Below are 24,843 nucleotides of genomic sequence, written 5' to 3' on the forward strand. Positions count from 1 at the left end.
CTAGTAGGGGCACCTGGCTGCCTCAGGTGGTAGACCATGTGACTCTTGACCTCAGGGGTCAAGAGTTCAAACCCCATGTTGGGCGTAGTTTTATTATTAAGTAAGCAAAAGCATTAGGTCGTCTTAGATAATTCTGTAAAGTAGTCGAGCTTTATGTCCATTGCTCAAAAAAATGTTATGTCTTGCTTGCATGTTTTCATTATGACATCTGAAAAGGCTAAACAGTTTGCCTGCTGGTGTGTTTGTGGGAGGCATGTCCATTACCTCAGTCATCTCTATAATGTAACTTATGTTCTTTTCAATTAAGGTTCGAGATGAGTATCGGCAGGACTATGACGCTGGGAGAGGCGGCTATGGAAAACTGGCCCAAAACCAGTGAGTGGTGAGAGCCCCATCATGAAAACTCACTTCTTTGGCCTGTTGAATTTGCCATGCATTACCCAAGGTCTGCGAGCCTGCCCATTTCTGCCATGCTTTGATCAAGGTCTCTGTTGAGCTGGAAGCCTTTTCATGGTTTTCCTTTGAAAACTATTAAAGGACAGAATTCAAAAGAATGCCTTTATTCTGTAGTCTTAGAATCTTGGCTGTAGGTCAGATTACTAGAATGATTTTATGTTACCAGGTCAGAATTTGTGCATCATGGCAACAGATTCGATCTATTGGCCCAAAACCCTAGGCTTCTTTTAGGAAGATGGAAAAATTTTTTTTAACATTGATAGTTGGTTCATGGTCTTAATTGGGGCCTTTAAATTTGTGTTTGCAGGAGATAAAATGTAATAAGTGAGGTTTTGCTGTGTTGTATAGCTTTGCTCTAAATTAGATGTTTGACAACTATTTGTTTTCTGTGTTGAGTTCTAATCTCTGATGGCAAACTTGGGAGTCAAGGGAACTTCCTAAATTGTTGGTGCAAAAGTAAGCCTTAGACTGTGCCAGGAGGTACCACCAGCTTATGTGTTTTATGTATTAGGACTTGGATTTACTGTACACATTTTTCAAAAGATGTGTTGTACCTAAAAATTCATTTTCGGAGTGATCTTAAGAATGGACTAGGTTTAAAAAGAGCTTGAAGATCAGAATACTTAACGAGAACAATCAGAATTGCTTCCCGCAGGAAATGTGTCATAGCCAATGCTCATCTGAACTCTGTCTTGTTTTTTTTCCCTATTTGTGCTTAGTTTCGGAGCCTGGATAGTGAGCTAATGGTCTTTTTTTTTTTTTTTTTTTTTCTTTATAAAGACAGGATCATTCTTACTGATTTTCCTTTCACCTCAAGCTCCAGTGTGGCTCTACATAGCACAGTTACTGATCCTGTCTTTTTTTTTTTTTTAATTTTTATTTATTTATGATAGTCACAGAGAGAGAGAGAGAGAGAGGCAGAGACACAGGAAGAGGGAGAAGCAGGCTCCATGTGCTGGGAGCCCGATGTGGGATTTGATCCCGGGTCTCCAGGATCGCGCCCTGGGCCAAAGGCAGGCGCCAAACCACTGCGCCACCCAGGGATCCCGAGCTAATGGTCTTTACAGAGAAGGTGGTCTACCAAATTTATTATGCATTTGTAAGCAAAAGGTGATTTTTCTAATACTAAACTAATTTAGTCTAATGTAATTTTCCCTTACATAAGTGAGATTTTTTTCATCTAGCAACAGATTATCTCCTAACTTCCACTAGAATCTCAGTGTGAACATCTTTCACGTTACAGTAAGTATAGGTTCTCCCATTAAGTTCAAGCTGATTATTTGGATTATTAAGAGCTAGAACCATTTGCAGATGTTTAAGGAGGACAATCATTGTGACATAAAAATTCTTTTACACTAGTTTGAATTAATTTATTTTATAATTTTGTAGTAAAATAGAACTCCAATTTCTGCAGGCCTTAAAACTACAGACAGTGGTTCCTGTTTGAATTGTCAGACCAAATTATTGTCTCTCCCCATTATCTCAACCTATAAGAGACATTAGAACTCTTACTCTGAATTAGATTTTGATATGAATGTGGTAGCTACTAGCAGCGCTCAGAAAATTGAGCCATCATTGCAGAAAATTCTGTTGGGCAGCGTTATTTAAGAAGAGTAGGCTGCTTAGCATCCATCTGAGAAACTACTCAACCAAACAGTACATGTTATTCAAGAGAACACACAAGTTTATAAAGGCATTTAGTTTATTTTTCAAAAAAATATTTTTGCTAGAAGGTTTGAGTAATTTTACATGATCACAATCTTTAAATAAATTCTTTTTCTGACCAAAAGGTACCATTTAAGTGAACAGCTTATCTAGGCCTGCCATTTTAACACTTGAATATAATTAGCATTTCTCTGATGGTGTATTCCCTAGGTCTTAAGGCAGAGCCTCGTATATAATAAAAGCAGGTGCTTTACAACTGCTGATTAGTTCGGTTTCTTAAACATAATTAAGCAGAGCAGGTAGTCAGTATATTCAGTTCACACTATTACCACGCCTGAAGGTTCTGATTCTCCCAGAGCTCTCCCAGTCAGCCCTTCTGACCCAGGGAAGCAGTGAACCAAGACTGCAGAGGAAAAGGGCAGCTCTTAGACTAGTGCTTCTGTGTCCCAGTTAGGGCTGTAGTTTTGTTCCAACTATGAATCCAAGATGACTGGTCTCACGCATATTCCGTAAGTAGAAAATACAATGCAAAACCAAAAAGTGACTTGGGGATTTGGGGCAGTAACTGCTGCTTTTTCCCTTCCTTAAGGGACCTCAACTAAAAGTTGAATTAAATCCACATTGCTATAGATGTAACATAAGGACAAATCACTGGAAAGAAATAACTACAGACTGGTATGTTTGTTGATGGACAGGACTGGGCACAGCTTGAAGGCACATCATAAGCAGCTCTGAGTTTGTACAAGGCCTGCACTTAACCCCAAAAGCCTAAGGCCTGCCCATCTTGTGGGCACCCAAACAATTCAGTGCCAAGCTAGTGACAAAACAATGCCCACCCTCTTCCACCAGCAGCCCAGACTACATTTCAAAAATGTCTTTGCTGCAAGGAAGCAGATGTTGCAAACATTAGGACAAAGGCCCTTCTGCTGATGTAGGACTTGGGCTAAATAGAAGTTTACACCTAATCACAAGAGTAGGGGGGAAAGCGACTGTGTGCTAAAACCAAGTTTCATGAACAGAGAAGAAACATTTGAACCAGATGTCTCCAGATGTCTTCAAATATTTGACATGTAGGCAAAAGCATACTAGACAACGCACCTCAAGGTGCCCTATCAAACCAGAAGTGAAAAGGGAAGCTGGACAGTTTAGTTACTTCTGTGCACCCCTGCTTGACTCAGCACCGAGAGGGCAACCATTTCTCAGATTGGCGGAAACGGCAAGTCAAGTTTTGGGCATGAAAATTCAGAACACAGTTCTGTGTCTTTCCTCCATGCCTGGTTCTGTCAGTGAGGAAGGGAGATGGACCTCTAACATTAAGACATTGTGAATCCACAGTCTAGTTATACTAGCCTCCCCACAAAAGTTAGGCAAATGACTTACATGTAGATCTGAAAAAAAAAAAAATTCATTTGCGTAATCATGTCGGAAAACCTCAAGAAGATCTCCCCACTTAAACTGTCATCTTTGCTGATGCTGACACAACCCTAACTGTAGCAGCATACAGTGCCTCTGATCTCAGGCCTTTTAGTGACTTGAAGCACAGTAGGAAATACTGACCTGGCTTTACAGTAAGTCCAGAAGGCTCTGGAGAGTGCTGGGGCTTTCTACATGTAAACACTGGTATGGGTGCTTGGAATGTCTGGGGATGGGAACCCTGCGTGTAAACATGTTCTGACTCTACCCTCAACCACTGGCAATCTTACCTTATGGCCAAATTAAACTGCACTTTTAGCTTTTTACTTTCAATACCCCACACCTAATCAGACATACGTCTAAGTATGTTGTCATTTACTGGGTATTCTGTGTAAGCGTCTTGAGATTCTTACATACACCTTTGTACTTTTTTTCTACCTCGGTTCAGAAAAGATAATTGGGTAATTTAATATGCATCCTTCCTCATTTCCTTTCTTTTCAAATATCACAAAAGGCTAGAGTAAAGATGCAAGGTCCATTACTTCAGTCCTAATGCAGCTAAAAGCATCAGGACAGGGTCACTTCTGCTTTACCCCAGAAGATGAGGTTGACAGAAGTGAAAAAAGGACTCCAGCACTGGAGTCTGAGGGCTGGGCAGGAGAGGCCAAATGAGGAGCCCCACATGCTGCCGAGATCACTAGAGGTAAGAGCAAAAAACCTCGAATAACACCTGCTGTGCGCTCCTATGCTGTCAAGTCTTGTTACCCTTCCTCTTCTCTCCTCCCCACCCATCTGCAAAAGACCTGGTCAGTCTTCAGGTTTGAAGATTTACATTTTGAACACCCTTGGGGGTCAAATAGGTGTTTGGCAAATCTTACTTTCTTCCAAGGGGAGGCCACACGACGGTAGTGACCACCTGTAAATTATTCTTAGGAAGGCTGAATTCTCAGATGTTTGACCACTAGCTTGATGGATATTAATGTTTTTAATGGGCCAAAGCCAAAAATCCAGAGAATTCAGTGTTCCAGCAAAAGCCTTTTGTAAGATTAGGCATTTGCTAACAATTCCTCTTAAAGCCAAGATCGAAGTTTCTCATGTGTTCATATAACTAGCCCCAAAGTTGTCTTTTTCTCACACCTTAACTCAAAGTAGGCAAAGTAGGCACTGCGCTTATAAGTGTGCCTCTATAAATGGAACACAGCAGTCAAGTTTTGACCACTATCTTCTCACCCCTCAAAAGGAATGCAACTCATTCTGCAAGACTCACTTGGAGAGGGAAGTCAGTGAAAGGTGCAGCAGGTAAAACAGGACTGGCTTTGTCAAAACCACCACTCCTAGCTACCCTTTATGCCCCAGGGAACAACTATCATTCTCAGAGTTATGTTGTATTGAAAACATTCTGCACTTTTAGGTTCTGGGATTAAATTTTAAACCTGTATTCAGTTCATGTCTAACTAAGTTTCAAAAGCCGCACCAAATCTACTAGGCTTTTTTTTTTTTTTTTTTGTCTTTTTTTGTTTTTGTTTTTGTTTTTTAATACTCTGCACTGCATGCTCTGTCTATATGCATGCGTTTGGATAATAAATATTAAATATGGGGGGAAACACACAGAATCCATAAAATTAAAAATGAAACCAAACTGAACATTAAAAAATAGTACACGGTAGCTAGAGAAATGAATAGGGCAAAAAAACAAATTTGAGGTAACAATAGTGGCCCAACACCACTGATCTGAAATATCTGTAAAAATTCAAATAAGTGTTTGGAGATTCAAGTAACAAACCATCTGCTTCAACTTGGTCAGACCTCCCAGAGTCCCTGCTGAGTTTCAGTCCATGAGCCGGCACTCACACAGCTCCTTGTAAATCCTCTTCCGCACTCGGGGCATGTCCTCTTGGGAAAACTGGAAAGGCTGCTCTAAGGCGAGGCACTTGCAGTACTGCAAAAGTCCCAGAAACGCTTAAGTGGCATGTGGAGCTATGAAGCAGCCCAGTGTATTTTCCCAGATGCAAACCTAATAGAACAGGCTCTAAGGTAAAGTTTTAAAGTTTGGTTGTAAGACACGTTGCTTTAAAACATTTACCTCCAAATCATAGTCACCTTTCCAGGTAAGTATACGGCTTGGGGTCTCCCCTCTTTCCCAGCACAATACTGAGAAGCAGAAATTGATGAAGAGGCTCCAATTCTAAAGCTGTAATGGCAGTTAGACCTAACGTCTTTAGGGGAGAACCTCTGTTTGCAAACCCCAGGCATTCCTGCGTCAGAGGAATGAGCCCATCTTTCATGATCTGCAAATCTCTAAGCTCGTAGGTTATATACAATTTCCTTCATAAATATAATGTCTAACAAAATTTTCACATTAGCCCTTTTTTGGACCATTAAGAGAACGCACAGCAAGCGAAAGCGGTTTTTGAATGTGGCCCTTATTTAAAATGTAATTAGTTTTTACTCTGTAGTTAAAGACCACCTGCCACTTTAAGAAAATATAGTTAGTTCTGCAGTACCTAAGGTCTTCAGTACACAGAGATTCAGGTCAGTCTCTGGTGTGCCCTACTAACAACCTTTGATAAGACGTGGATACCAGTTGTTCATTGTTGGCTTTAGAAGAAAGTACAAAAGCTACAGCTCCCCAGCAGCAAAGGAAGGGAAATAGACTTAGTCTGTTCCTAGTGCCAGGTACATACACCACAGGGGCTCCCATCTGTCTAAGCCCACCAAACCTAATCCACACGTTCTAAAGTCTGGGAAAACAGGTTTCTTTACCTGGAGCACAAAGACTCCACAGTCACTGTCATTTTTCTGTTGTGGAATACACTAAGGAGAAAAACAAAATGACTGTTAAAATAAGTCCCAAGTACTTGTCTTCATATAATCTGTTTTTATGGAAATATGAGCAAGGACCAGAAGTCTGTCTCTGTCCACGACAGCTGGTGTGCTGGTATATACCTCTGGTACTTAAAGTGGGATTTTATGGAGGCATCTAGCCACATCAAAAGAGCAAGCAACCAACTGTAGTTGGTTTTGCCTAAATGGCAGAAAATAGGCAATCAAAATCCTAATTTAAAACTTCCATTTGGATAACTAGTTTTGATGTCAGATTATAGACCAGAATCAAAATGGAACTGTGAATCAGAAAGCATATGCCTGGACTCTGATTACTTACTAACAATCCTGCTTAGCAGTCTGCTTTTCCTCTCCTGCTACACAACTCTTACTCTTTGAAAGAAATCCTAAAGATAAGCAGTATTTTCCAAAAGAACTGGTTATGTATCCTGCCTAAAGTGGGAATATGAATGCTGACTAAATTTAGAATATCTGGGTATTCTAGTTGAGGAAATTTAGAAAACTTACAAGTTCAATTCTGGTTTGAACTAAAAGACAACCATAGCATTTGGTGTAGTTCAAGGATGAACATATCTGGTCCTTTTGGGTTTGGCTTAAAGTTTGTTTCAAGACTGCCTCTTTAAGATTTGTGTTCAGTGGTCCAGAAAGACCTGAGTTCAAGGACCTGATTCTAGCAATAGTTTTGGTAGCCTTGGGAGAAGGTCACACCTAGGCTTTGGTTTTCTCATCTACAGAATAAAGATGATGCTCATCCCTAAATGACCTGCCTACCTCACAGGTTCTGAGGATGAGATGAGATCACACTTAGAAGCACACTTTGAAAACAATAAAGCAGTGACCATAAAATAGGACCCCGGTAATCTGTGACAGCAATGAGAAAATGTGCCTGGGCACTCTCCCCCACATACAGCCTAAGTGTCTACAGGGCAAACATGGTGCTGCTTTCAGGCTGAAACACTCTCCCAGTACACTTGCTCCCTTAGTGGATCCAAATGGTCATTTCAGCATTTCTCTGGGTCTTTGTGGTTCATCTGGAAATAAGAGGCAAGAGGCAGGTGCCACCAAAAGAAAAAAAGTTACGTATCTTTTTTCCCCACTGTAACAACCATATCATTAGCAGCTGCCCCCAGGATGAGATGAGTGCATTGGTTTTCCACAAGCACTAGGAAACTAAACAGATGATCGATACTAAATGGAGGTTTATTCTAAGCCTGCCTGCGGCCTCCAGACACTCACCGGTATCTCCATAACCAGTCTTTGAATACTTCTAAATGCTTCTATACACCCACCCCTGAAGTGATTCCATCCCCTTGACATGCCTGAGTTTTCATTTTTATCACATACTTACTTACCTTTGTAACAGCAGTCTGCCAACCCTGAAGAAATTCAGGTCTATTTTTTTCTCTGGCTTCAGTCAGCAAATACTTTCTTATATTCTGGTTAAAAAGAAACCACAACACAGATGCTGTGTTCCATCAGTTGGTGAAAAATGGAACCTGCCCACAGCAGATAGAAGCAAAGGAAGAGGCTGTGGTCCCACCATTGGGCAAAGTCTGCATTAAAGAGTTTAAAGCTGGAACTTTATTTCTGACCTTTCGCTTCATAGTGTTAAGGACTCAGACCTTCTATACTCAGGTATGCACTCAGGCTATGGACAATCCATGTTTTAATTAGAACTTTTTATAAGATGGTCAGGCTTTTCCAGCAGTAAGCCAACTTGCTGAATTTGAAATTTAAATAAATATTGGCAAGACAAAAAGAAAATCTTGATTACTGTCAATGCTCAATACAAAGGAGGAACCCAGACCAGAAATTGGTAACTGGAACTAACTAAAAAACATTCCAGCCTTAGATAGACTCTGTATTTTGAGGGCTGTAGGTAAAGGTATCATGCAGTTTCTAGAGAGTTCTACCGAGACCCATTCTGGATACTAAACGCAGTCAAGTCCCCTGCTGAAATTTAAGTCATTATTTTATGTGGCATTTGTTCTTATAAACAGTATGAAGGAGCAGTATTTTACTTTTCCAAACGACAGCTGCTTTTCACAATGGCACATATTGAATAGCCTATCTTTTCCCAACTTTATCTTGTATCAGGTTCCCTCATATACATGAGTTATTTCTACATTCTCTGTGCTGTTCCTCCACTCTACTTGTCTATGCTAATATAAATAGCATTTAATTATTAAAATTTTAATTTTAATTATTAAAACTGCGTGTTACAGTTTGATATCTAGTAGACCCCAAGGATTCCTTCCTTCTCTGTTCAAGCCGTGAATACTGCAATAGGGATTCTAGGATGAGCTTATCAAGTTTCATTCAAAATCCTCTTGGGAGATTGATTAGGACAAATTAGTATGTATTAGTTTGAGAACTGATCTCTTTCCAATACTGAGTCTATCTTTCCATCTGCTCAGAGTTCCATTTTTAATTAGTTAATTTACTTTCAGAGTTCCTTTAAATATAGAGCTTTTCATCTTAACTCCACAATTTTTGCTAGGGTATACTCCTGAGCAATTTACATTTTACATCTTTGTTGCTTTTGAAAAGTAAATCCTTTGTTTTCAGTTAAATTTTCTAACTGGTCCTTGCTAGTGAAAGTTGGGAAACCTATTGATCTTGCTTTGCTTCCCACCATATTGAACTCCCGTTAGTTGAGCTCTCATATCTTGCCAGCTGATTCTCTTGATTAGAATTCATTCTACGTAAGTTATTTTGAAGATACAAGCCAATTTTAGCTCTAAGAAAAACCAAAGACAATGGTTTCTATCCACATTCAAACTGTAGCTTTATGGGAAGGCAAGAAAATCTGTGAAAAAATCTAAACAGGGCATGTATCTCTGTATCTGGGATCCAGATCACAAAGGGCTGCCTCCCTAACCTGGGGATTCCTCTTCTCTGCCAGCATCTCAGGACGTTTTCACGACAGAAACTGATCCTCTAGGAGACTGGCTTCCGCTGTTCTGAGCTAAGATACTGCGTGATCACAAGAGAAGTGAAAAAATACAGGCAGGCTAGTAACTTACCTCTACACAAAACTTAAAATGAATGCCTTGGGAATCATAGAATGAAATAATTCGATTAGAGAGCGTCACAGTAATGAGAGACCAGTGGACTTCCAGGTGAATAGGAATCAACAGAAGACTCTTTTTAAACAAATCCACCTGATCAAAAAAAAAAGAGAAAGAAATGCAGCCATCACCACGGACTGTCCAAAACAATGGCAGCAGCTTCCACTTACTGACCTTTGATCTGCCCATGGTCATAAAAGCAGAAAGTGGTGAAGCCAAAATTTGAACCCAGGTCTGAGTCTAAAGCCCATGCTAATAATAAACAGGAAGAAAATGGAAGATCTAGGAAGTACCATTTTGCACTTAACCTGACACACCTCTGCATACATCTTTGCAAGTACTTAATGTGACCTGGCCTCGGTTTTTTGTTTTTTGTTTTTTTTTGCCTCTTTTTTTTTATGCTTAATTGTCTTGTGTACAAATTTGACCTTGACTCAATTCTTATTTAGGAAGGAATCACGGGATTAGAACACATCACAGGTTATAAGCCTTGTATCTTTCTATAGACTCAGTATTATAGTTAAGATCATGGGCTCTGGAAGGGAGTCTGGTCAAGTTCAAATTGTGCTTCTTCCACTTACTAGCAAGAGGACTCTGGCAATTTTGTAGCTTCTTTGTACCTTGATTTCCTCAACTATAAACTATAGATAGTAACAGTACCTACCTTATGAAGTTGAGAGTGATAATACATGTAAGATGGGTAAAATTGCTTTCACACATTATATGCGGCCAGTGAATCTTAAACTATTACCATTATTACTACATCAGGTCTCCCAGATGTTGAAATTGAGAAAAATATCTTTAATACTTCTTTAGACATGCTTTACAATCTAGAAATAGTACTCTTCCACTCAAAACCCCAGTTGTGGGTTGGATGACAAAGTAGTAGGTGCTCAACAAACATCTAAAAATACGAATGAATGAACTTTTTTCAGGGTTTTTTTTTTTTTTTTTTTTTTTTAAGTCTTACAGTTTTATTTATCCATGAGAGACACAGAGAAAGACACAGGCAGAGGGAGAAGCAGGCTCCATGCAGGGAGCCCAATGTGGGACTTGATCCCAGGTCTCCAGGATCACACCCTGGGCCAAAGGCAGGAGCTAAACCACTGAGCCACCCAGGGATCCCTTTTCAGGTATTTTTTTGAGGTTTTCTTTTTTTAGTGATTCCTTGGGTTCAAATAATCACAAGGCTGTTTTGAACTACATCAGATTCTTAGAAGGTATTTTTCAAGCCTTCCTTGCGTTCTGATATTCAGATAATGTCCTGCTCTAGATGTATCTTCCACTGGTCAACATGATCTTGGAGCACTTTAGCACTTCTACTTTTCTAGTTTCTACATTCATAAACCGGAGAGGTAGGGTAGATAGAAGAAAATATAAGGACAGTTGGTCCTTTCCAATGCATTAATTCTGAGCATCTAAAACAAGGAACCACATCTAAAATGTGGTATTGAGAGGCGTCTGGGTGGCTCAGGTGGTTAAGCACCTGCCTTCAGCTCAGGTCATGATCCCAGGGTTCTGAGATCAAGCCCTGCATCAGGCTCCCTGCTCAGCAGGAAATCTGCTTCTCCTCCCTCTGCCTACTGTCCCCCCACCCCATCCCAGGCTCACTCGAGTGCTCTCTCTCTCTCACTGGTTATCTGTCTCAAATGAATAAATAAAATCTTAATTTAAAAAAAGGTGGTACTGAGACCAAATTTATATTCTTTTCAAAAAGAAACTTTCTTAATCTTAAGAATTTTTAAATAAAAATTAAAACATACAAGGCAGCCCGGGTGGCTCAGTGGTTTAGGGCCGCCTTCTGTCTAGGGTGTGACCCTGAAGACCCAGGATCGAGTCCCGCATCGGGCTCCCTGCATGGAGCCTGCTTCTCCCTCTGCCTGTGTCTCTGCCTCTCTCTCTCATAAATAAATAAAATCTTTAGGGCAGCCCGGATGGCTCAGCGGTTTAGCGCCACCTTCAGCCCAGGGCATGATCCTGGAGACCCAGGAAACTGTTGGCCCTGAGACAGGATTGGGTCCCACGTCAGGCTCCCTGCATGGAGCCTGCGTCTCCCTCTGCCTCTCTCTGTCTCTCTCTCTCTCATGAACGAATAAATAAAATCTTTTTAAAAAAATGATAAATTTGTAGCAAACATTTAAAAAATTCTGTTTATAGCAGTTTCAGAAATATGAAATCCTTTGGGTTATATTTTTTTAAATATGTGCAAGACCTGTATACTAAGAATTATAAAATTTTGCTGAGAAAAATTAAAGCCTCCAAATTAAGGAAACATAAGCCATGTACATGGATTGGAAGACTTAGTATTGCTGAGGTCTATTTTCCCCAAATGAACATACAGACACAATCCCAATCATAATCCAGCAGATTTTCTTTAAAAAACATAAACAAGCTAATTCTAAAATTTATATGAAAATGCAAAGGACCTGGAATTCCCAAAACATTCTGGAAAAAGAAAAAGCTGGCCAACTTAACGCTGATTTCAAGACCTAGTATAAAGATACAGTAATCAAGACAGTGTGGTATTAAGAACAGAGATCAATGGAAGAAAACATAAAGTGCAGAAATATACATAAAGGAAATTAGTTCTGTGACATTAACGGCAATTTTTTTCACCACTGTGTCTTTTTATAGTACCCCTATTTTACATGTTTTGGTGGGGTTTTTTTTGAGAGTGTGTGTGTGCATGAACCTGAGCTCAGGGTGGGTGGAGGGGGAGGCGGGACACAGGGAGAGAGAATCTTAAGCAGGCTCCATACCCAGTGTAGAGCATGCACACAGGACTTGATCTCACAACCTTTAGATCATGACCTGAGCCAAAGTCAAGACTGAGATGCTTAACCAACTGAGCTACCCAGGCCCCCTACACTGCTCCTATTATAAATGCAGTTATTCTTCTTTTTATGTAACTGAATTAATTCATTTTTCTTTTATAAACTTTTAAGTTGTATACACAATGGACTTAGCTATTCTGAGATTATTTTTTAAAAGTTCTTTTATGGATTTCCTTAGTACTTTAATTACTTATTTTTGTTACATTCAAAACCTTGATCATTCTGTAATTTATCCTGATGTAATCTGATTTAGTGAGTACTTATTTCTTCTATTTTCCATTTTTTTCTTTAATGATAAAGGCATTTATAACCATTAACTTTCTTCTCAAACCAGGTTTCATTATGTTCCACAGTGCCTGGTAAGATGTGTTCCCCTTTCTATCCCTTTTTAGATAGTTTGTATATAATTTCCTTTTTTATTTTAGATTCAGGCGTGATATATCCAGTAATATGCATATCTGTAAAATTTTAAGATTGTTAAGATTTTTTTTGCCTTTTATTTATTTTTGACTGAATTGTGATCAGAGTATAACATAGATAATTTTCTATGTGGCCAAATGCATAATCACTTTTTACAAATTCTAGTATATAGCTACTAAACCAAATGTCTTATTTTTTATGACTTTATGTCAACCTGATCTGTCCAACTATGAGAGGCCTCCTGCTATCACTATTTTTTCAAGGTCTCTTTGCTTCTGCAATTTTGTTACATCTTCTATATACTGAAATTTTATCACATAGTTTACTTTTTACCTTAATATCTACCTCATCTGCTCCTAACACTGCCATTCCTTACCACTCTTTTTTTTTTAGTTTACATTTGCCTAGTACTTCCTTAACTGTCACTTTATTTTAAACCTTTTTTGTTCACTTTGTTATAAAGGCATACCTCAGGGATACTGTGGGTTCAGTTCCAGACCACTGAAATAAAGTGAGTCAAATGAGTTTTTTTGTTCCCCAGTGCATATAAAGCTTGTTTACACAAACTGTAGTCTATTAAGTGTGCAGCATTAGATCTAAAAAAATATACATACCTTAATTAAAAAATACTTTACTGCTAAAAATGCCCACCATCATCAGTGCTAACTTGCTTTCATGAGCTGTAATCTTTTTGCTGGTGGAGGGGTCTTGCCTCAATGTTGATGGCTCCTGTCTGATCAAGATGGTAGTGTACTGACGGTTGGGTGGCTGTGGTAATTTCTTAAAATTGGAAAACAGTGAAGTTTACGGCATTGATAGCACCTTCCTTTCACAAACAATTCCTCTGTAGCAGGTGATGCTATTTGATAGCATTTACCAACAGACTTTCAGAATTGGAGTCGATTCCCTCAAATCCTGCTGCTTTATCAACTAAGTTTATGTAATAGTCTAAATCCTCTTGTTGTCATTTCAGCAGTTTTCACAGCATCCTCACCAAGAGTAGATTCCATCTTAAGAAACCACTTTCTTTGCTCATCCGTAACAAGCAACCCCTGGGGGGTGCCTGCAAGGCTCAGTCAGTGAAGCGTCTGCCTTTGGCTCAGGTCTGGATCTTAGGCCTTTGGGGTTGAGCCCCACATTGGGCTCCCTGTTGAGCAGGGAGTGTGCTGCTCCCTCTGACCCTCCCCCTGCATGTGTGCTCTTCTCTCACTAATAAATAAATACATAAAATCTTTTAAAAACTAAAAAGAAAGCAACTCATCTGTTCCAGTATTATCATGGGATTGGAGCGATTCAGTCATGTCTTCATGCTTTACTTTTTAAAAAGATTTTATTTATTTATTTGAGAGAGAGTAGGGGGGTATGTGTGTGCAGAGGCAGAGACTCTCAAGCAGACTCTGCACAGAGCACAGAGCCGGATATGGGGCTCCATCAATAGATCATGACCTGGGCTGAAACCAAGAGCCTGGATGCTTAACCAACTGCACTGCACCACCCCCAGGTGCCCCCTTCAGGCTCGACTTCTAAATTCTAGTTCTCTTGCTATTCCCCCCACATCTCTAGTTAGTTCTTCCACTAAAGTCTTGAACCCCTCAAAGTCATCCATGAGATGGAATAAACTTATTTCAAACTCCTGTTTTTGTTCCTATTTTGACCTTTTGCCATGAATCACAAATATTCTTAATGGCATCTAGAATGGTGTTTCCAGAAGATTTCCAATTTACTTTGCCCAGATCCATCTGAAGAGTCTATCTATGGCTGCTACAGCCTTATGAGATGTATTTCTTAAATAATACAACTTGAAAGTTGAAATTTAAAAAAAAATTAAAAAAAAAAAGAAAGTTGAAATTACTCCTTGATCCAATGGAGGTTATGCAGGCATGAAAACAACAATCTTGTTGGACATCTCCATCAGAGCTCTTAGGTAACCAGGTGTGTTATCACTGAGCAGTCTTATTTTAAAGGAATCTTTCTGAGCAGTAGGTCTCAAGAGTGAGCTTAAAATATTTATAGTAAACCATGTTGTAAACAGATGTGCTGTCACCCAGACTTTGTTGTTCCATTTACAGACACAGAAGTAGATTTAGCATAATTCTTAAGGGCCCTAGGATTTTCAGAAGGTAAATGAGCACTGGCTTCAACTTCAAGTCACCAGCTGCATTAGCCTCTAACAAGACAGCCAGCCTGTCCTTTGAAGCCAAGTATTTCTGACTTCTCTCCTTTTACCATGAAGGTCCTAGAGGGCATCTTCTGCCAATAGATGGCTGTTTCATTTGCACTGAAAGTCTGCAGCTGAGCGTAGCCACCTTCATGAATTATCTGAGCTGGGTCTTCTGGATAACCTGCTGCACCTTCTGTCACAGCACCTGCCGCTTCCCCTTGCACTTTCATGTTACAGAGATGACTTCTTTCCTTAAACCTCATAAACCAACCTCTGCTTGCTTCTAACTTTTCTTCTGCAGCTTCCTCACCTGTCAGCCTTCATAAAATTGCAGAGAGTTAGGGTCTTGCACTAGATTAGGCTTCGGCTTAAAGGAGTGGTGTTTCTGGTTTGATCTTCTATCCAGACCACTAAAGCTTTTGTTAAAGCAACAATAAGGCTATTTTCACCTTCTTGTCATTCATGGGTTCACTGGAGGAGCACTTTTCATTTCCTTCAAGAACTTTTCTTCTGTCTTCACGCTTGGCTATTTGGCACAAGCAGCCTAGCTTTCAGCCTATCTTGGGTTTTGACAAGCTTTCTTCACTAAGCTTTGATTTGAAGTGAGATATCTGACTCTTCCTTTCACTTGAACACTTAGAGGGTTAATTTCACTTGAACACATTGTGGTGTTACTGGCTTAATTTCAATATTGCTGTGTCTAGGGAATAGGGAGGCCCAAGGAGAGGGAGAGAGACGGAGGAACAGCCGCTGACTATGACAGTCCGAACAGACATAATATTTATTAAGTTCACCATCCTACATGGGTACAGTTCATGGCACCTGAAGACAATTATAACAGGAACAAAGATCACTGATCACAGACAACACTATAAGGAATAAAAAAGTTTGAAATACTGCAATTACCAAAATGTGACAGAAAGACACATGTGAGTGAATGCTGTTGGAAACACAGCACCAACATACTTGATACGGGGTTGCCACAAACCAATTTGTAAAAAATGTAGTATCTGTGAAGTGAAGTGCAATAAAAGAAGGTAATGCCTGTATGTGGCTTGTACTGGACAGGCTGTGCTGGTGTTTATACAAGAAAAATTAAGGATAACAATTAAGGGATTGGTCAAAATTAAAAATAGGTACCCATATAGTGGGATCCTACTTAACCAAAGAAGAGTGATGTAGATGAGGAAAGAAAGATGATCATATACTGTACTTGAAAGTCCTTTCACATTTCCTTCTCTATCCCCATAATCAATCTGTCCCCCAAGTTAATTTCCTAGATCATATTCATACTTATGTACAAATCCCATCTGTCCTACCATTCTAATCTAAAGTACCATCAACGAACGGTACAACGGCCTCCTATATATCCACATCAGCTCTGCTCCCATACTCATCCATCATCTTCACAGTGCTGCTACATCAAAGACTACAAACTGGATGATGAAACCCTTCAATGGATTACTATACATTTAGGGTAAAATTCAAAACCCAAACCTCTGGATCAGGTCTACTTCATGCCACGCTCTTCTTTGCTCTCTGGCTTCCAACTATACTAGCTGCCTCACATGCTTCTACCATCATAATGATTATCACTGTGTGTTTACCATGCACTTAAGGGTTTATAAGAATTATTTCATTTAATCCTCTCAATAAGGTAAGTAGTCATGATACTACCATTTGACAGATGAGGAACTGAAGCTTAGAAGAATTCAGCAATCTGCCCAAGGTCCTACTACTAGTTAAGTGGCTGGACTAGTTAAGTGGATAGACTAGGATCTGAATCCAGCTCTGAGTCCTGAATTCATTCTGACTATTCCCCTAGATTTGCACTGTTCAACGACATTTCATTTATTTGGACGTTACTGATGATGCTTTGCACATATTACTTAAATAGCAATGTTCAATCAGGTGTTTCTATGTAGCAAAAAATTACTCAGCTACTCAAGACAAGACTTACTCTTAATTTCTATAACCCACCCAGTATAAAAAAGTGAAATGCTACAGTATTTCTAGAATTATGACTGTGGAATTTGAACTCACTGGCAATTCTGTTAAAATATCAGAAATAGAATGTAAACAGGCTTTTAAAATAATATTTCTGGCATCAGTCAATGACTAGAGAGAGAAATTAAGGTCGGAAGGAGACTTAGGAATTATTGACTTAGCATTTTGTTTTATAAATAGCATTCTAAAAATAAATAAATAAATAAATAAATAAATAAATAAATAAATAAATAAATAAATAAATAGCTAGCATTCTAAAGCCCAAATCATCTTGTCCAAGCTGTACAGCAAGCTAACAGCAATGCTGGAACCATAAACTTCCAGCCTAGTGTTTTCAGTTAGAGAATATTTCAATCAACTGGACAGACTGAGAATTCTACTAGTATCCTATGTTTCAAACAATAAGATGTAAAAAACAGGTAATATTAAAGAGGTTTTTTTTTTTTTAAGAGTCTGTTTCTAATTAATACGCTATTGACATTAAAGTTATCCTTCTATTTGCATTTAAAATTTAGAATAAAAAGAAATAAAGGAATACCTTTTTAGTCCATCTTTTTACTCCATTATATCCTTTGGTTACCAGCTGTCTGTGAAAAAAGCTGTTGAAGAAGTGAACCTAGAAGAGACATTAAATACAAGCACCCAGATTATATTAAGCTATCCCTAGATTTAACTTCAAAAAGAAAATGGAAATTTAAAATCCCTTGTGTATGTAAGGCAGACCAAAAGGTGAGGAAAAATTTCTTCTATAGAAAATGCATTTCATGATTCACAAGATTCTGTTCCAAATTTTCTTAGAATAGCACTGTGGTCTATAGCCAGAACTGGAATGGGACAGTAAGGAAATAGATCACCTGAATTCAATCAAGTAGAGAAGCAACCTGACAAATCTCTCCAAATTAGGTGATAAAACTGAAAAAGGCTGAGAAAGAATGAGGTAACAGTATCTTGAACTCAAGGGGTATGGATTACAAAACTAACCTCCTCTGAAGGATGTGGATTTGCAGACTCTTTTTATATAAAAACTGTAATAAGGCCTTAACATGATCACTTCTAGCACTGAAAGAATTACCCGGTCACATGGAACTTCATGTCCTGGCTTCGAGTTTCTGGCTTATAAATTACGATCAGCTCATCTGAAATAGTAAACATCTTGGGTCTTAAAGTGTTCACTCAGTAACTCTGATCTTCTTGAGATGAAAAAACATTCCTAGTACTGCGATTATCAGGGTGTGGTTACCAGATCAGCAGTTTCAGCATCACTTGGAAACTTGCTAAAATGCAAATTTTCAGGCCCCAGCCCAGACCTCCTAATGCAGAAACTAAGGGTGGAGCCCTGGAGCCTGGTATGATAAACCTTCCAGAAGATCTGAATGCGTATTTGTTTTTAGAGCTATGCAGCTTTGGGGTGCCTGGGTGGCTCAGTAAGTTGACCTCTGCCTTCAGCTCAAATCATGATCCAAGAGTCCTGGAATCCAGCCCCAATTTAAGGCTCTCTACTCAGTGGAGAATGCTTCTCCCTCTCCCCACTGCTCATGCTCTCTCTCTCAAATGATATCTCTAATTAAAAAAAACAAAAAACAAAAAACTGCAGCTTAAGATATCAATAAAAAGAGCTTGTAGTAGCTATTTCTAGAGCAGTGATTCTCAAACTTTGTGTGCATCAGAATCCTGAGGGCTGGGCAGCCCCGGTGGCTCAGCAGTTTAGCATCACCTTCAGCCCAGGCCTGATCCTGGGGTCCCGGGATCCAGTCCCACATCGGGCTCCCACGTCAGGCTCCCTGCATGGAGCCTGCTTCTCCCTCTCCCTGTGTGTCTGCCTCTCTCTCTCTCTCATGAATAAACAAATAAAATCTTAAAAAAAAAAAAAAAGAATCCTGAGGGCTTGTTAAAACAGATTGCTAGCTTTTGATTCAGTATAGGTGGGCTAGAGTTCAAAATTTTGCATCTCTAGTAAATTTCTAGGTAACACTGATGCTGCTGGTCTGGGGACCGCACTTTGAGAACCACTGCCTTAGTAAGTGTCCTTTTAATCCAGTTAAAGGTTCAGAATTAAATGTAGAAGTAATGAAGGTAAATTATACCCTTGAAATTAATACTCTTATGTTAAAAATCATGTGTGTTTAGGTTTAAACTTTCTGGTGATTAAGAGAATTTCACATAAGTGAGAAGTTATAAGACATTTTGTATATTCATAAAGTGTTGAAATCTCAGCTGCATTTTATTTACCTGTTTAAATGATTAGATTTATAAAAGTTTATAAAGTACTTGGAAAGGTTTTGTATGTTGAAATCAAAGGCTGCCCATCAGGCAATCTGGATACTCTGAAAAATTAACACATTAAATTAAAAAAATATTTTTAATAGTAAGTAAGCTCTTATGGGAACTGAGAGGCTAAGGGAGGGTTTGTTTGTATCTGAACACAGTATCAAAGATTAATCCACAAAAAAAAAGTGATATTTACTACATCTTTAAAGAGAATTAAGACTAAGTTAAATTTAAAAGCCTGACACAGGGCAGCCCGGGTGGCCCAGCGGTTTAGCGCCGCCTTCAGCCCAGGGTCTGATCCTGGAGACCCAGGATCGAGTCCCACGTCGGGCTCCCTGCATGGAGCCTGCTTCTCCCTCTGCCTGTGTCTCTGCCCCTCTCTCTCCCTCTGTGTCTCTCATGAATAAATAGATGGAATCTTTAAAAAAAAATAAAATAAAAAAATAAAAATAAATAAAAGCCTGACACAAGTAATACATCCCTTTTGTGCATCTCCCCACTATTAAAAAAGAGAAAACAAGCTCAAAATGGAATTTTAGTGGACTTACGCTTAGCCCATGTCACCAAACCCAAAATACCTAACCTAATTACAACTTCAGCCTCTCCCAGAAACGTAGTCTTAATAGAATTACCTGATCAGACTAGAGAGATAATCTGCCCATTAGACCCCCCATCTTCCCCTAAAGGAAGGTAACTTTGCTGCAATCTACTCTTTGCTAGTAACTTCTTGTCCTGCTCCCTTCTTCCATACAAGTCTTGCACTTCATACAGCTCTTCAAAGCTCCATTTTACTTGTTAGTGAGATGCTGTCCGATTCATGAATCATTTTAATAAAGCCAGTAAGGTTTTTAAATATACTCAATTGACTTTTGTTTCATAAGACCTTTTATTTAAAAAAATGGGGCGCCTGGCTAGCTCAGTCAGTGGAGCATGCAACTCTTGATCTTGGGGTTGTGAGTTTGAGCCCCATGCTAGGTACAGAAATTACTTAATGCTGGCATCTGACGTTCTTATGCAGAAATATTTTGTAGAACTTCTGCCCAGCCCTAGCACCTGAACAAGACAAAATCGAACCCTTTTAAAAATCTAAGGAATACCAAATAATTACATAAAGTTAAAAAAAAAAAAACATTTCAATACACAAGGATTCCCTCTCCTGAAGAAGAGTAACTTTTCACTTACTTTGTCTGGGACTGCATCCATTATCAGCTCACCATACATATTAATGACCTATAAAAAGTCAACATAAAACCAGCTTACTACAATTCTGAACATCCCACACAGAGTGAACAACACTGACAACATTAACATTTGGATACTGGGGTTGGTGAATGAGTCACTTTACTAAAGGGTAAAGAATCCTAGATTCCAAAAGATAACTGTGAGGCCAACCCAAAGGTTAATTATATTTTATTGTCCAACATCCTCCACAACTTTTCCAACCGAGAACCTACAATATACTAACCTGGTCATTCAACCAATTCTGACCATCCAGAGTTGCCAGATCATCCATATCCAGCATGTGCTTGTTGTAGAAGATGCGGAAGTTGCATTTTTGATGTCTGGCCCGATAGTTTGTTATTTCTCTATTGATAAATGGTTTTCTGAAAAAGATTTTGAAAGAAAAGAAACATGAGTTCCACTTCATTTATTGCTAAGTAATCTTCTTTTTTTTTAATTAAGAGTAAAGTCATATATGCCAACAATTTTATTTTCAAGGGCTTAACTTAAACGTCATTGACAAACCTATTAGAAAAGTCTTCGTTAAAGACATCTTTTAGTCTTCCAAGGACATCTTTTTCACTGAGTGGGACCAAACTGCCATACTTCTTCATAACCTCATCTAGGAATCCTTAAACAAAGGAAGAAAATTTACAATGGAAAAACCATTTTCAGAAAAAGTCATTCTCCCAATACTTAACCTATATATTATGCTACAAAGAAGTCTTTTATTTTTTTTATTTGTTTAAAATATTTTTATTTATTTATTCATGAGAGACACAGAGAGAGAGGCAGAGACACAGGCAGAAGGAGAAGCAGGCTCCATGCAGGGAGCCCAACGCGGGACTCATCCCGGGTCTCCAGGATCACACCCTGGGCTGCAGGCGGCACCAAACAGCTGCACCACCGGGGCTGCCCCAAAGAAATATTTTAAAAGTTGTCTTATAGAGGATAAAATAAATCAGGCCCTCACCATTCCAATCTAAAGAGAAATTCCCTAAGGTATCATTTCACATTGGCTTTTTTTTTTAAGACTTTATTTATTCATGAGAGACACATACAGAGAGAGAGACAGAGACACAGGCAGAGGGAGAAGCAGGCTCCATGCAGGGAGCCCAACGTTGCACTCGATCCAGGGACTCCAGGATCATGCCCTGGGCCGCCGAAGGCAGGCACCAAACCGCTATGCCACCCAGGGGTCCCTTCACATTGGCTTTTTAAGCTACTGATGCACTGTTAGAGAAGGAATGGCTAGCTCAAATGAAAGACTGACATCTTTCAATAGCTTAACCTTGAATGAAAACAAATCTTACCTCCTGAAGAGTGCAATCTAAATCACTTGGTTAAATGTGTATCACATTTGGTAAGTGAAGGAGTTATCTTTTTAAAAATCATAATTGAGATTGCTGTCACTGTATTATTTGTTAAATGTGTGTAAATTTCGCATTTCATAGCAAGGGATAAATTCTAAGGTATTTTTAGTATCATATTATTTGGTGGATTATAGTTCTGATACTTAATAACCCCATCGGGTGAACTGAGTAACATCTGGTTAGGCACATTTTAAGAGGGGAAACAAAGGGTATGACCTCTTGGCCAGAACATAGGATAGTCTTCAGCATAGGATAGTCTTCAGGTGGCTTCCAAGAGGATTCAAGGAAGAAACATACTTAAAAAGGTCCTAGGAAATAAAACCAATACAAAAGAAACGGAGGAAAGGATGAGAGGCTCACAAAAGTGCTGACTTAGGGTACCGATGCTGAATGGGGAGAGCAACAACTTAGTTAACCAACCATCAGTCTGACAAGTCTCCTGAATTCAGATGGGAAGAATGAACAGTTAGCCACTTATTTTACCCGGCTCCCTTTCTAACTTCGAGAATGGCCTCTGGTACACATCGATACAAAATGGACAGAAAAGAGAACAAAGTGATTGTCCCGGGAATGGAGTGGTGTATTCTGCTGTTATTTTGAGGGAGGGGCAGACAAAGGGTGTGAAAAACCTATCTTCCTTTTGTTAGTCTCCACCAGAGGGCTCCCAATTTGAAAGACTTAAGAGCAAAGGTCAAGGGCAGCCCCAGTGGCACAGGGGTTTAGCGCCGCCTGCAGCCCATGGTGTGATCCTGGAGAACCTGGATCGAGTTCCACGTCAGTCAGGCTCTCTGCATGGAGCCTGCTTCTCCCTCTGCCTGTGTCTCTGCCTCTCTCTCTCTGCATCTCTATGAATAAATAAAATCTTAAAAAAAAAAAAAAAAAAGAGCAAAGGTCAGGATATAGTAGACAGAAAGGGACCCTTGTTGTAACTTGATAAGAGTAGGAATAAAAGATTTAGGGCTTCTAAACTAGAAACAGAGCATGTATTTGCCTATGAGTGTTTATAAGATCCTGTAGTTACCTAAGAACAGCCATGTGTCTACTGGGGAGAACTGAACAAAGATATGGAATCCCAACATCTGAGATACTGCGTTTGAGGAAATTTCATAGAAAATACTGCCACTAATAACAAAAGATTAAACTGTAGGCCCAGCAACCTTAACTGAGATTCCTCAAATAAGAAAGCAGTCTCTATCAAAGGGATACGGACCCCAATTGTAAACCAGTAAAATGGGAAAGAGGTGTTAACAACAGTATTTTTATCTATGGATATTAGTGTTTGGGGATATTGTTTTCTTCCTCTTATCTGCATTTTTGTTTTCACCTTCAGATGACAAACATGGACGTCTAATGCAGTAGAAAGGCCCTACCTGGATCTTCAAGAACCCTTCACAGAGATACATCTTCACTGGGACCAGAAGTAAAATGGAAAATAGTACGATCATAAACCAAGCATTACTACGTCTCATTTCCCCCTTATATCTACCCTGTGTTAGATAGCATCCCTACTTTCCAAATGGAGATAGGAAGCTTAGGGAGGTTAAGGAACCTTCCCAAGGGCCCTTAACTAGAATATGGCAGAGTGAAGATTCTGAATGTGGTTATGTGGGTTTTTTTTTTTTTTTTTAAGATTTTATTTATTTATTCATGAGAGAGAGAGAGAGAGGGGGGCAGAGACACAGGCAGAGAGGGAGAAGCAGGCTCCACGCCGGGAGCCCGACACGGGACTCGATCCTGGGACTCCAGGACCGCGCCCTGGGCCAAAGGCAGACGCCAAACCACTGAGCCACCCAGGGATCCCCTGGTTATGTGGTTTTAACCACGGAAAGTGAACCATGAACTATTATGCTGTACTACATCCAAAGCAGGAAAGGAGTATTAGCTTTTCTCTATAAAAGCAGCTTGTTCTTTATCTTTCCCTTTAACATCTATTGGCCAAGAAGTACCCAGAAAACTTCTTAAAATGAGAATTAAATCCATTATTCTTTACCCACTTGCATTCACCAAATAAACCAAAAAGGAAAAATGCATCTGGAATACATAATTTCTCTTACTCTCAAAGTGCTAAAACTTCAATGTGACCAAGAACCAAAGGACAAAATGTTAGGGGGGGGGAAAAAACTAGAATTCAAATTAGAGTCCATCCTGCAAGTACAAAAGGTAATGATATGGCTCTTTTCTTCACTGGCTGATTGAAGCTTGGCCTTGGCCGCCATCATGAATGATACAGTAACTACTGGGACCAGAAAGTTCATAACCAGTGGACTACTTCAGCTGAAACAAAATGGTCACTGATGTTCTTCACCCCAGAAAGGCAAGAGTACCTTAGACAGAAATTTGGTAAACACTAGCCAAAATGTACAAGACCACAACAGATGTCATTTTGCATTTGAATTCACAACCCATTTTGCTGGTGGCAAGACAACTTTTGGTATGAGTTATGATGCCTTAGATTATGCAAAGAAAAGTGACTTACAAGAAACAGACCCAAACAGACTTACAAGGAAATGACCTATAGGAGAAGGAAAAAAACCACTCAAGCAGACAGCAAAAGGAACACAAGAACAGAATGAAGAAAGTCAGGGGGACTGCAAAAGCAAATGCTGGTGCTGGCAAAACGGAGTAAAGATTCTGCAGTGATTTTATCTGTGCTGACTGTGCAGATTTTTCATGAGAGGATTAATAAACTAAGAACTTAAAAACAAAACAAAAAACCCCCACAAAAGGTAGTAATACGAAAAACAAAACCTAAAGTGTCATTTCAAAAGTTAAATTGTTCATGTTTGGGAACCCTGGATGGCTCAGTCGTAGACAGTCTGCCTTCAGCCCAGGGCATGATTCTGGAGTCCCGGGATCGAGTCCCGCATCAGGTTCCCTGCATGGAGCCTGCTTCTCCCTCTGCCTGTGTCTCTGACTCTCTCTCTCTCTTTCTCTCTGTGTCTCTCGTGAATAAATAAAATCTTTAAAAAATAAAAATAAAAAAATAAATTGTTCATGTTCATCCCACCATGAATGTGGAATGGGATTTACTGTGTTGTGCATACAAGGAATGTCCTATCAAAAACAAGGAAGGTGTGGGGTGCCTGGCTGGCTCAGTTGGTAGAGCTTGC

At 39.4% G+C, this 24,843-nt stretch overlaps 2 protein-coding genes across 12 annotated transcripts in view; one reads left to right on the plus strand and one right to left on the minus strand.

The window, feature by feature from the left end:
- Positions 1–23,561, plus strand: part of NCBP2 (nuclear cap binding protein subunit 2) — a 29,695-nt gene extending 6,134 nt beyond the window's left edge. For 2 of the 4 annotated variants that reach the window (XM_041768599.1, XM_041768608.1), the window contains one exon: positions 308–554. In XM_041768599.1, the coding sequence (XP_041624533.1) occupies positions 308–379 (72 nt within the window). In that variant the 3' untranslated portion in view covers positions 380–554. Of the gene's footprint in view, positions 1–307; positions 555–23,063 lie in introns of those variants that run through there. The other 2 variants (XM_041768605.1, XM_041768602.1) reach the window with 2 other exon arrangements.
- The window catches only part of SENP5 (SUMO specific peptidase 5), a 54,283-nt gene continuing 31,580 nt past the window's right edge, over positions 2,141–24,843 (minus strand). For 5 of the 8 annotated variants that reach the window (XM_041768481.1, XM_041768510.1, XM_041768470.1 and 2 more), the window contains exons 3-10: positions 20,886–20,991; positions 20,605–20,743; positions 20,322–20,369; positions 17,410–17,487; positions 9,405–9,542; positions 7,731–7,814; positions 6,298–6,348; positions 2,141–5,473 (exon numbers count right to left, since the gene is read on the minus strand). In XM_041768481.1, the coding sequence (XP_041624415.1) occupies positions 5,363–5,473; positions 6,298–6,348; positions 7,731–7,814; positions 9,405–9,542; positions 17,410–17,487; positions 20,322–20,369; positions 20,605–20,743; positions 20,886–20,991 (755 nt within the window). In that variant the 3' untranslated portion in view covers positions 2,141–5,362. Of the gene's footprint in view, positions 5,474–6,297; positions 7,410–7,730; positions 7,815–9,404; positions 9,543–17,409; positions 17,488–19,100; positions 19,196–20,321; positions 20,370–20,604; positions 20,744–20,885; positions 20,992–24,843 lie in introns of those variants that run through there. The other 3 variants (XR_005989824.1, XM_041768494.1, XR_005989825.1) reach the window with 3 other exon arrangements.

The sequence above is a fragment of the Vulpes lagopus genome, chromosome 1, assembly GCF_018345385.1.
Source record: "Vulpes lagopus strain Blue_001 chromosome 1, ASM1834538v1, whole genome shotgun sequence".
Taxonomy (NCBI): Eukaryota; Metazoa; Chordata; class Mammalia; order Carnivora; family Canidae; genus Vulpes; species Vulpes lagopus.